Raw genomic sequence first — 13,532 nt, forward strand, 5'->3', positions numbered from 1 at the left:
TGTGTAAGGTTGTTCTCATGAGAAGCTGTCCTTGACATGTTTTATGTAGTTACTAACCATTATGTCTCTCTAATCAGCACCATGCATCTAAAGTTATTTGTAAGAGGGTAAGAAAGCTTTATCAAATGAAACTCATTCTGAATAGAGTCTATCATATTCTTCTCCCCTTCATTCTATTTGTTATTTTTTGCACTGTCTTTCTTGCACCTGACAGTACAGCATGGCTTCAGGCTTCCATATACACCTCAGAAATAATTTGTGTTTTTTCATTGGACTAATATATTATCTTGCTCAGCTGACAGGCTTAACCTTCTGTTCTGATTGTTCCTTTTGTTGACTTGTTTATGCCATTTGAATATTGCTGCCTCCTTGAAACAGGCAAATATTCGGTACATTTTTATATTTGGTTTCTTACACCTTACACTGAAGTAAGAAAGAAATTGAGAAGCAATTTGAGCAGCTCATTTTACTGTATTTAAAAGCCCTCTCAGTATATGGGAAATGTTACCTAAAATAAAGATTCTTTTACAATCTTTAGGTAATATTGCTGACATGAGGTTTCAGGCCATGTTTACTTCTCCCTTATGTAATGTGGTTCCTTCAAGTCCAAATTTCAAGAAGACAAGAAGCAGAAGGAGCTTGGAAGAGCAATCTTGCTGACAGGAGGAAAACCACCAAGATCTTATGGAGGAAAGCAAGCAGAAGGAGAACAGGATGGAAAAAAAAGAGTTTGCTGAGAAATCCATGGATCCTACCTTATCGATGGTAGTAAAATCTGTCAGAAACAAAACCGAACAGTTTCAGGAAAGGAAAAAGCATAAAATCAAGTAACTGATCTTTTTTGTCCGTGTTCTTCTAACTGACAACCTCTATTGAAGCTTCTACAGTCGCCTCCTATCCACTTAAAATTTTCAGGAAGGTCACATAAATCTAGTGGCTAGTTTTGGAGAAACTAGAGTAACATTAGCCCTTTCCTCCTGCCCCCAAATAGTTTTGCACTGTTGTTGGAAAAACAGCACCTTGAATATATAGATAAGAAACTGTTCATTTAAGAGCTCTGTGGGTTGGTTTTTTGTTTTTTGTTTTTTTTTTTTGTATCGGGCAATCTCGTAAAGGTAATAGAAGTACTGAAGGTATCTACAAAAACTAGCCATGATTGTGCTTCTATTTAAAAATAACAAAATCACTTCAGCAGAGTGCTTAGAGCTGAGACTCATTAGTCTAGATGCTTTTAATTCTGAAGAAGTCTGTAAACATACCCATTGATTAAAGAAGGTATTAATGTAAAATCGAAGAAATGTTGTATACTGATCTCTTCTGCGTATTTTTAAATGATTCCATACATGCTAGACGATTCATTTCTCTTACAAGGAATTGAAGATTTTGTGGATCTCCTTAGAACTAACAAATAGAAAAAAATAGAGTTTAGAAGAATGCCATTAGTATGTGTATTAAATAAATGGTTAAAAATTTGCCCTGAGGAGTTTTGGGCACTTAACTGTGTTTTCTTCTTCAATGCCTAAGGAGAACTTTGTTTACATTAAACTTTCTCCTACTAATATACATACATACATACATATATACATATATATATATATATATATATATATATATATATACATATATATATATATATATATATATATACATACATATATATATATATATGTTTTTCCCCATTAATATTGTTCTGTTTACTCAAAGTGTCTCAGAATTGCGAGTATTGAGGGGAAAAAAAATCAAAAGCTGATCTAGATGATAGAATTTTAGAAACCCTGCAGCTGTGCAGTGTTACTATGGGTGTCAGTGACAAAAGTACCAGCAGTGCAGTGAAGTACAAGAGGTAGAAAATACCTTTTTTTCCCCTGTGAATTATTTTGTCTTCAGTTTTTCTTTGTTTATTAAATGTGCGCTGTGTCAGTTGGTTGTACAACGCTGTATAGTGATCAGATGTAATTGTGATCAGGAATAACCTGTCCTGCTGGGAATGGCAAGAAACCTCTGAGCATGGGCTTGTGGTAGAGAACAGCATGATTATGTTCAGAAAGATGTGAATTTATGAAGAAGAGAGATGCTTTGGAAAAAAGCATTTTCCACAAAGGGAAGCATCTCTCCATTTCTGTTGAGCAGCAGAGCCAGTGGTTGCGATTGTAAGAAAATGCATCACATGAAAATGATAAAAGTTTATACATGCATGTGACAGAATGGATAAGGAGGTGCACTTATCTCATAAAAATCATATTAATTTTACAGTAAAATTTACCGCATTGAAAACTTAAGTTACCTAAAGCAGTTTCTTAAGGCAGTTTCTTAAAGCAGTTTCTTAAGGCCACCATTTAAGAATATATGATACTTCATGCCTGGAAATTGTAACGAAACAAAGCTGTAAAATTTAATATGATGTGTGTTTGCACTGGCGTTTCTAAATGTGATTGATTGTATGACTTACATGTTGTAGGGGTATGAGGTGCACTAGGGAAAGCACCATGAATTTAATATGACTTAAAGACTGGGCAGATAAATTGTTGGTTGGACGTGTGCTTCTGTTTATGTATAGCATCTGGGAAATTGTGTGGCCAAGAACAAAAACAAAAGGTTTAGTCACAAACTGAGCTCAGAGTGTTCACATGGACACTTAGCGTCTGTTTTCTGATATTGACCAATAACAGGAGATAATAACTGTAATTACTATATTGCTTCTTGGGATATCCTTCTGTCTTCCATCAGTTTGATTTATTGAGCTGATGTTGTGTCATATTTAATCACCCTCAATGGGAAGACTCAGTGACAAATCTGCTGCCTTTTGAACCTAAACTTTTAGCCACTGCGACATCCTTTGGTGATGGATTCCACAGATTATGCAAGTTCTGTATAGAAGCTTTTCTGTACACTTGACCATCCTTGTCAGTGGGTGGCTCGGCTCATGATTGTGTTCACTTTTTCTTTTAAAACTACAGTGTGGGTAGGATTAAAAAGCAAAATGCCCAAAAAACCCTAGCACCTCTTAGAACTGTAGGAAAGCTGAACGTTTCATTCTGTATTGGTGCTGTCTTACAAATTGTGTTTTAATACCAAGTCACAGGCAGTCTGATGTAATACGTTTTTCATAGTTTGTATGGAAAAGGAAATTTGGAGGGAGATGGGGTACTAACTGCCTTTTCTCTAGCCTCCAGCCCTGTCAAATGTGTGTGTTGATGCAGTTGCATGTGCTCTTACAAAGGAGCACCTACTCAGGGGAGGCATAGCTTGCTGTTTGACTTCCTGGCAGTAGTTGAGTAGAGGCATTTAAATTATTGATGTTTTTCTTTTTTTGGCTCTGTTCTTTTATGACTTTTTACTGATGCTAAATAATAGGTGACATCATTGAATTTATGCTCCTTAAGAACCCCCAGATGTGCTCAAAGATTTGCTGTTAGAATGCTTTCAAGCAAAATCTGGGCTTCTGAAGTGCACTTGCCCTGTACAGTGCCTGTGCAAGAGGAGTAATTTGAAAAATAAAATAGGTTGTAAAATTAAGAAGTCACTCTTAATGTCCCTATTAGCTGTGTCTCCTTTTACAATAAGATATTGTGTTACTTTCAGATGATACCCAGGTGAACTGATAATTAACTACTGGCAAAGTTTGACGTTAGCTCTAACGTGGCTACTGAATTTATCAGCAGCAATTCTGAATGTCATCTGTGGCCTCTGAGGAGATCAGAAGTAAGGGGGTCCTTTCTGAGCCTTGTTACCTAACAAGTCAGCTTCACCAACCAGCCATGCGTCAGACTCGTATCCATAGATGACACTTGGTATAATTATTAAAAAAAAAAAAAAAAAAAAGCCAAAGAATGGATTTTGGCCTTCTCATCATTTGCAAATTTGAAAATGGCACCTGAAAGTTCTAAACTCTGAATTTCCAATGTTTTTCCTTTTCACTAAAGCTTAACCAGCAGAAGGTAGTTAAGTATAATAACACAATAAAAAACGGGACTTTCGAAAGTGAGACAGAATTAATTTTTCTACTAACTTAACACAGGTCTGATAACTCAGTTTGACTCCAAGTTGGCCACTTCTAGAACTCACAGTGGGGTGTCAACTAAGCTTTTAAATATCTAATATTACAAGTGGAAATCACAGGAGGGTTTGATTTACTTGAGATCTTGAAAAAGATCAGACAACTAGAGATGAAGAGGCATGTGTATTTTTTATTTTACCTTCAAAAAATGTGTTCTTTCCAACCAAGAGCAAGTCAGCTTTTTGTTCTTTTCATATTTCAGTTAATGTCCAAAAATAACAGTAAGTCGTGCCATCACATTAAAAACAACAAAACATGAATGAATCAACCAACTAAAATTCTATTTTCTTCAAAAATAATGGTACAAGCATATTTCTATTTAAAACTTCTACAGTAATTAGATCATTTTTGCACTTGTCGTAAATCAGGAGTTGAATACCTCAACTTCAGTTCTGTACCTAAAAGTACTATCTCTGATGGTAGCGTAATTTTCATTTTTATTAAGCACTTTGAAAATATGCTATTTTTTGAATGAAAAAAAAAAAAAAAGAAAGAGCAAATTTACACACAGAGGTCCATGTTACTCTGTTGCTGCAAAGAGCAAGAAGAGGTGTGATGGAAGGCCTGTTGTATCTTTCCTGTGTTTCAGGCAGTGTTACAGATGGGGATATTTTTGTCTGGGCTTTGAATCCAATCTAGATAAATGTCACTTCAGGTCATGATTACTTTATATCCTCCTCTTCACTAATGTATGAGTAATCTGTACTTGGTACTGTTCCAGCTCTGTATTTCAGCCTTAAGAGACTATGCATGTTTTAAACAACTTTGCTGCTAGCCTCCAGCAGTCACACTGGCAAGCATTGCTCCTGGCCCATTCCTGAAGAGACTCACAATTCAAAGGCTGGTTGCCACATCTTCTTGGGCAGATGCTCTTGGATCACATCCCACACACTGCTTGGCATTGCACAGCTCCATAGCTTTGCACAGAAATTCTGCTTGTTGCACTTGGACCTTCTGCTCTTTACATTTCTAGGGTAAGGGAGAAAGGAAGGATGGTTGAGGGAAGTATGGTTTGTATTGACTTCTGACAGCATGAGTCAGAAGAGCATTGTAAGTCTGAGCTGCTGTGGAAAAACTGTCCATTGCAGTCCACATCGTGTGCGGCTCAACCACTGCTCAAGTGAGTTGGCAATTTGTTTGTGGAAAATGTAAGTCTTAACAGAATTGGTTAGCAAAATGACTAAGAATAGCAAAGTGACTGTTCTAGGGTGACTGCGATGCATACATGTGATTTGAGTTGAAATCATGTAGCTAGGATTCATTCTTGGGAAGTGCAAAATCCTTCCGCGTAAACTTCTTTCCTTCCTCATCTGCTTCTCTCCTTAGGTCAATGCTTGGGCAACCCAAACAAGACTGGCTGAGCCCCAGGCTTAGATGCTTTGGGTCGGAGCAGGGTTTGAGCTGGGTGGCACAGCCAGAGCCATCGGTCCCTTTCCTGGAAGTGATGAATGAATGGCACCAGCAGGGGGAGTGGTGGGAAGCTGTGTGGTGATAAACGATGTGTGTGGTTTTGACCAAGGGTGTCCTGACTGCCAGAGGTGGGAAGGACGGTCAGCAATTACCAAACTAACCACAACTTATGCCTCTCCTCTACCCCCATATACAGCTTCCATGTCTGTTCAACCACTGGCAGGTGAAGAGTCAAATGAGAAACATTTGGTGACTTTTCGAGTTTTGTGTGAGGAAACTAAATTTGAATGCTTACAGACCAAACCATGTCAGAGAGAAAACCAAGAGTGAAGCTTTTGAAATTAGCTGGCATTTGTTTCTGGTTACTACCAATGGATTCTTTTCTTTGAGCAGTGGTCTGTGAGGAAAATGCCGTGATGGGAAGCGTTATGCTAAATCTTGATGTTTTACTGCTTGGCTTTTGCAGAATAAACTGTTTTGATTGAGGATTTCTAATTTAAATGTATTCCAAAGTGGGGAAATAAAAAGCCCGGCACCTTCATTCTTCATGGAAGCACATCTTCCTCACCTGATTTACCACCTCAATCCATAGGAGCTGACAGACCACTTCAGTGAACTTAGTAACTGTTCACAGTAATGTGCTGCATAAGGGGCACCTATGGAGTTTGCAGTTGGAAGGATGCTGCACGAGTTGTAACAAGCTCAATAGCTCTCACCGCTTTCGTATTAAGACTGAAACAGGTGTAGCAAACCAGTGGTATAGAAAAGGAATACAAATGTGGGACTTAGTTTAAAGGCAGCTGGTTTTCTTAAGAGGACAAAAATTTACACTTGATGGCAAAGATGCATTCATCACAGACTGGCTACCTTACTGTGCTGTAAGCCAAATTTTTGGAAAGGTGGAAGGTACAATATGAAGGCTAACAGCACTGAACTTAAATGCATGTATTAAAAAGTTTGTAGATAAAAAGTGCAAATTCTGTCCTGAAGTAAACTTGCATAGATCTTCGAATTGATCTCTACCTCTCCAAAATGTGATTTTGCTGATAGGGCTCAAGAGCAGGGACTGAGGGATGAGAATGAATTTTTTTTCCCCATTTGACATCCTGAGAATGAAAGCCTCCAGCAGAAGAGAATGACTTTGCCAATTATTCTTAAGGTTTCATAGGTTTCATAGTGAACTTAAGACTCAAACTCTCTTTATTGCAGTTGGATTGGTATCACAGTGTTTGAAGAGGAGGTTATTGCAAAGACTGACCTACTGAAACCGTATCATACCTTGAATGCAGTAAAACAACTTTGGTTTGGACTAAATCATTATCCATGGAGAGCTGCAGAAAGCTACCAGGCATGTCTAAACTCATAAAAATAACGAGATGGTAAAACCCGTGGAGAGAACTAGTCCAGGATTTACTTAGTCACCAACTTGGCCTGTTTTGCCAAACTATGTACTTACAAATTGTCATATTGGAATCTGCACCGTGTTTTGTGTGGGCTCAAAGAGAAATGATATCTGACTCTGAAAACCACTGTTCTGAGTCCTGGCTTGCTGGTTTCCCATAGTGGTTGATGGAGAGTTGACTGTCCTGCTGCAATGGCCAGTACTTACTCAGTACACATATAAATCACTTTCCATACTTGAGGAACAAAGACAAAACCTTGTGGGGATTTACTGCTGGTGGTTATTTTGGCAACGGCTGATGAATGCATATTTGAAACATCATTTCTCATAATTCCTGTGCCTTAGGATTTGGCCCCCATCTATTTACAACTGTGAAAGCTGGCTGAGAGAGGAATGCAATCTTCCCAAGTTAGCATTTCCTGAGATGCTATGGAACCAACACTGGAAATAACTGTGACGTGGGTCTTGAGCAGAAGGGAGTACTTGGAATGCTATTTAGACAAGTTCAGGGTGCTTGAGAATTTTCCTCATGTAAAGTGTCCCTTTATCTGGACAAAGTATTATTTTACTGTCTGGAAGTCAAAGAAGGGGCCTCTTCATTTGCAGAGGAAACAACAAGCGTGCCTGGAAAACACTGGGGGCTTACTTGTGCTACCTGCAAAGATCAGACAGTATTTTAGTGAGATTAATAGTCTAATATCTGAGTGGGTCTCCACTCAGATGATTCCAGTCTCTACAGTTGCCTTCGGATCCTGTTCTCCTTGTGCATGCAAGATGTCAATTTCAGATGTCAATTTCAGTTCATACTTGCTAGTTCATCCAGCTTCTTTTTCTGTAGAAAAGAGTTGCAAAGGTCCTGAACTGAACTGGAATGGTTGATACAGGGTTAGATTTTTATGTTCCTGTTTTTTTAAAAAAAGAAATTATATATATATATATATATATATGTATTTATTAGTTCTACATGGCTGCTTCCCAGATAGCTTCAGCGCTCCAACCAAAAATCTGTCTTTGAATGTATTGTTTGAGGTTGCCCTCTCATCTGGGCCAAAGGGAATAGAAGGATGCAAGCCTCTTTCTCTTCCTCCTCTTCTGCTGTCTTTTCTCAGCCTTTCTGTCCTTTAGTATGCTTCCAAAAGCACTAAAATACCCCAAAGTGAAGGTTGAACAATTTGTTGCCTGGAATGCCTCCTGTTTGAAAATGGAGATAAAACAGGTTTGTTAGGTCAGAAGCTCTTTGTTTAGAGAATTTTTTCGCTTGCCCCATTAAAAAAAAAAATATCAAAAGAAGTATTAACAATAAAATATGAACTCTGATGAAAAGCTTATCTTTCTTATCTCCGTTAAGTATTTCTATTTCTGCTTCATTTTTTCCCAGGGGCCTCAGCTTAGCATCTTCAGCTCCAAATTATAGTCTGCCTTGAAATTTTTAAATGGAGTTATGTGTTCTTTCTAGTTTAAAATCATCACTCCTAAGTAGGTTGTAAATATCAGAGGTATCAGATGCTTTGTTCCTTCTCTTTTTACTTCGTTGATATCACTGTAACAAACTAGTAACATATCTGAGTATCACAGAATCATTTGATTTGGAAGGGACCACTGATGGCCATCTCATTCACCTCCCCTGAATGGAAGCACCTACACTAGATCAGGTGCTCAGAGCCCTGAAACCTCTCTGTTTGACATTCTTATTCAGAATAAAGTAACACAGCAAATAAGATCTTTTTCGATAGGAAATAAAACTAGAAGTGTACACTTCAAAACTCAAAGTGCAAGAAGAAATCTGAGATGATGAACAAGACCAAAACCAGGTACAGGTGGAAATGTAAAAAGAATAAAGGAAGCCTTTCATTTCAAATATGTATGCTGAGGAATGATTTATAGAACAAGATCACCTTCTTGTTGGAGTAGCACTGAAAATCTAGAGGAAAAACAAGGATCAGAAATAAAGAAGAAATAAGGAATATTTAGCCAGTTTGGAAATAGGCACCAGGGGCAAGGAAGAACTTAAGCTAACTAGAAACATCACAAAACAAGCAGAGTGAACATCTGGATTTGAAACACTGTTCTCCTGGAGAGGAAGGCAGGACTGAACTGACAACACTTCTAGCTTCCCCTCTAAGGGAAGAAGGGTTCTATGATCACACTGCTCATCCATCAGTCTGCCAGCATACCTTTATTAATTTGAACCTGTTGGCCAACTTCAAGGAGATTTGACAATACTAAGGTCAAAATCTGTGTAGCTCACAATCAGCCAGGTGTTGTGGCACCTCTTAGCTGCAAGAAAGGACCGTTGGGTGGAGAAAACTGGAAGCAAAAGGTGCATAGGACCTTATAGAGGATGTAAAGATGAATGCCTAAAGTGGAATTGAAGCTTCGTTTAGCCCTGAAGTCCATCTTTGGCAGGGTCAACGCTGTGTGAGGTAGCACTCCTAATGAGTATTAACCCATGGTTTAAGACTACATACAAGGGTCAAATGCCTAAGGAACATCCTTCTTCTCTTCCTCACATGCCTTCAAGTGATACAGTGATTACTCAGAATAGATATAGTCACGGCCAAATTGCATGAATATATAGGTCTGCTTAGGGACTCTTGAAGTGTAAGCTTTGACTTGTTTTTTTCCTCAGGCTCTCCAGGGAAATTACGTGATATAATCTGATCATCTGTTTTGCTTGCTTTTCCATCTCTTAAGCATCTACTTGCCTTACATTTTAAGCAATTTTTAGTCCTTGTGCTTCATCTCTCTCTGTTGCTCAAAAAACGCCTATAACAATATATGTAGTATGTTGGACATTGGCAATGACAAGAAGTGGCCTTGAAGGAAAGGCTTCTAGACTTTCCAAGGTAGAAAATGCCCTTTGCCTGCAAGTTGAATGCTAGTACTTGTTTTTTACTTAGACAAAGAGCTACAAAAAATATTGGGAAAAAAATAATAAGGGAATTATTAGCTTTATTTTGGAGACTTCAGAACAACACAAAAAGAAACTTTTTGGATTTTTCCTTCTGAAAATAAAGCTATAGTTTTGTAGCTAATAAAGTAATTCCTTTTGCTTCATGTTACACACTGTTTCTAGTCTTCAAAAGCTTTTAAATTGCACTGTTAACTGCAAGGGCAAAACAGTTACGCTTTAAGCTCCCTGTGTTCTCCCACCGATTTAGTAAAGCTGTGTTGCATTGAAAAAAAAAGTGTGATTGACTTGGCTCTGCGTTTTTCTTAGTTTTGCTAATAAAGCAGATGATGTATTGGCAGGGTTTTGAATGGTACATCTTGTGCTGAGTACTGAATATTAGCAGAATGGCTCCACGTTGCTGGGGGCTATGGTTTTTCTGTTGCTTTGTATTTGTTTGGGTTTCTTTTAGATTTGGTTTGGTTTTGATTGACTTCTGTTTTGGAGCCACGTGCAGATATTCTTCTTTCATCTGGAAAATTCTGAGATCAGTAATAGTCAGAATAATCAGTAATAATTGGAAAGATCAATCTGATTGGTGAGTAAATTGGCTAAATTCCACTGAAATTAAGGGAGTTATGCCAGACTACAGTACCAGGCAGTCTGTGATCAAAAGCATTTCTATTAAATGAGTGGATCTACTGTTTCCAGCAGAAGAATATCAAAACTGTGCGAAAAATTAACTGTAAAATTAACTATATATATATATTTTATATATATATATATATATATATATATATATATATAAAATGTCTTTTGGTCCAGTTGAGCTTAATTAGAGAGAAGAGCATGACTGAAAAATTATTTTTGGTTGCCAACAGCTGGCTCAGTGCTGAAGTGTGGCTAAAATAGAATAAAATGTGTTAATAGTTTATAGTTATATCCAAGAGATGTGCATTTATATAACTAAGGACACCACTTACCCAAGACTGGTCAGACAAAGAAACTATTAAAAATATAAACTGCAGTTGGTAAAATATTCATGAGCTTCTTTCTTCACTTGTTGTCTTCTCCAAATGGGGCTTTTTTTTAGCATCTTTTGGTCTGTTTTCTGTCAGGCACAGGTGTATCAGTAATTAGAAAGGCCAGGCTTTTTCATGCTATTGTTTGTGAGTAGTGAATAATGAGAAAGGACAGATATTATGCATGGTGTAATGTGCTTCCTTAAGGCACACGCTTAAAGATCAGCTAACATAGAAGGATATTTAACTTCAAATAATGCTTTGTGAGGGGAAAAAAAAGCAGTATGTTGCAAATCTAATCCAAATCAGTCACATAAGGGGAAGAGATTGCTCAATTCACGATGACACTGATTTCACTGTGTAAAACCTAAAAGCATCTTGCCGTCACTGTCTAGTATAGGGCACTTGATGAGACTGAAATTCCGCTGCTAAAATCATCCAACTGTAAAAAAGCGAAGCAAAGCAAAACAACCAACCCTTGAAAAAGAGCATCCAGATTTTGTTACGCACCTTGCTTACAGCTCCTCATAACTACATAACACTAACAGTTTTTGTCATGGGATAACGACTTAGGTTTGTCGCTGTTTTCTCCTGCTTACTGTGTTTTGTGGCTGTTTTCAGTACATTGTGTTCTGCCTTTCTCTGTTGTGGAGGAGGAAGAGAGAAGGAATGAAAAGTTCGTTAATGTGATACTGAGCTGCCGGGGTGTGGAGAGGTGGGGGTCGGCCTTTTCTCCCAGGGAGCAGTGATAGGATGAGAGGGAATGGCCTCAAGCTGAGCCAGGGGAGGTTCAGGTCGGATACAGGGAAAAGTCTGTTCTCGGGAAGCGGCCATGCTTCCGAACGGGCTGCCCAGAGAGGCGGCAGAGGTGTCCCAGCACAAGGCCCGCACCTCACGTGCCTCTGCAGAGGCCGAGGGCGGGCCGGGGGAGATGCCGAGGAGCACGAGAGCTGCCTGGCACGACTGTCGACAGAAACGCACAGAATCAGTGAATTTCATTTCATTGTATTGCAGGTGGCCATCAGGAGCCGCTTTGGCCGATGTGCCTGAGGGGGCGGCTATGACAAAACAGCCCTAAGGAAAGGCGGCAGGGGGAGCGGTAGGAGCAAGGCTTCCTGCCTCCGGGGAACGCGAGGCGCCTCGCCGCCATTTCCGCTCCGAGCGGTGCGGCGGGCAGCGGCAGGATGCCTGGGGCCGGAGCACCGGCCGCACCTCCGCGCGCCGCCGTTGGCGCCCTCGTGACGGAGGGCGGGGCTTTCCCGCTCCACCCACCAATCGGCCGCTTCCCCTACGCGACGCTACTTCCGGTCGCCTGGCCCGCCGCGCCCAATGGGAGGGAGGCAGCGGGGCGGGACGCCTCATCCTCACCGAGGCAACGGGCGGGCGGACGGTTCCGGGTGTGCGCGAGGCTGACGGCGTCGGCGGGTGAGTGCTGCGCGCCTGGGTCCGCCCTGCCCCGCCTTAGCCCGCCGATCCCCGCCTCCTCTCGGCCCGGCCTCTCCCGCCTGCCCGCTCTCCCCCGTCCCCTTCCTCGTTCCCCCGATCCTCCGCTGTTGGCGGCGGGGCGGTAACGGCCGCGCGGGCGGCTGCTCTCCGCGCGCCTCCGGCGGGGCGGGCTTCCCGGTGACGTCACCCCCGCGCGGCGGCCCCGCCCCCCTGCGCGTTGCCACGGCGACGGCGGGATCACGGCGGGCCCGTGGCCCTCGGGTATCACCGGGCCGGGACCCGAGGCGACGGTCGTGCCGGGGTTCCTTGCTTCGTCCTTCCGGGAATTTTCCCCAATAAAAGTTTCTTTTGCCTGTTATTCGTGTGCTGCGCTTGGGTGGAAATAGTGCTAGCCGCTTATATGACTGCTGGCTCTGTGTTAACACGCAGTTTCTACCTTTTAATGTAACGGCATCACGCACATGGATGCGGTGTATGGCTTCAGGGCAGCGAGTCGTGCAGGTCACGCATAAAACTCTTGTGTAAACGTTTTGGCTTTTGCTGGCGTTGTAGTAGTGCTGCTTAGAATCTTCAGCATCAGCTGGGATCTTTGCTCTAAAGAGGTATGGGTTGTGCCTGTGAAACACCACTGGGTTAGGAACTAATTAATCTTGCTGGGTTTTAATAGGTTTTAATGTTAAACAAAAGGAGACCGTGGAGAGCAGCTTTTTCTCTGTTGTGGGCAAGCTTTGGATCAGCTAATCTCTAAAGTTGTCTGGGAAGTTGGCTAGTTTGAAGTTAAGTCTCTTCCCAGAAGCCTGCAGTTTGGGTTCAACTTGCATCACCTACTTTTTCAACTGAATTGGTTATCTTAAGTCACATGAAGACTGCTGACTAGGGAAGAGAGAGAACTTAGAAGCCTTTCTTTTAGCAGGCGTGTGCTCTTTCATTCCAACCTGTCTCCCAGAAATTCTTGCTGATGTTGGTTTATGTGAAATATGTCTGTTGGAAATCAGTATCCAACGTATGCATGTGATTTGGTTTTAGGATGATTCTACTCCAGAATTTCTTTTTGAATGGAAGCATGCTCTTTTCCAGTAGAAGATGTTGATCCTAATGTATGATCATGGAGAAGGGGATAAGCTCCGTAGAAGTGTTACCTTCCAAATCATCTCAGGTTACAGCTGTAAAAGTGGTGGTCAAAGAGCCCGAAACAAAGCAGACCCAAAGAGGGAAACGAGTGGGATTTGTGCTTGTTCATGCAGGTAAGGTGTAGAGGTATAACAGCTGGAACTGCAATAGTCTGTACACACGCTAAAGATCAAC

General features: G+C 40.8%; 1 protein-coding gene across 2 annotated transcripts in view; it reads left to right on the forward strand.

Annotated features, from left to right (window-relative positions):
* Nucleotides 1-13,326: 13,326 nt before the first annotated feature.
* Nucleotides 13,327-13,532, forward strand: part of TASP1 (taspase 1) — a gene marked incomplete at both ends in the record, with an annotated part of 72,093 nt that continues 71,887 nt past the window's right edge. The window contains one exon of one of the 2 annotated variants that reach the window (XM_079532506.1): nucleotides 13,327-13,476. In XM_079532506.1, the coding sequence (XP_079388632.1) occupies nucleotides 13,327-13,476 (150 nt within the window). The remainder of the gene's footprint in view (nucleotides 13,477-13,532) is intronic. The other variant, XM_079532507.1, reaches the window with a different exon arrangement.

This window comes from Tetrao urogallus, assembly GCF_951394365.1.
Source record: "Tetrao urogallus genome assembly, chromosome: 2".
Taxonomy (NCBI): domain Eukaryota; kingdom Metazoa; phylum Chordata; class Aves; order Galliformes; family Phasianidae; genus Tetrao; species Tetrao urogallus.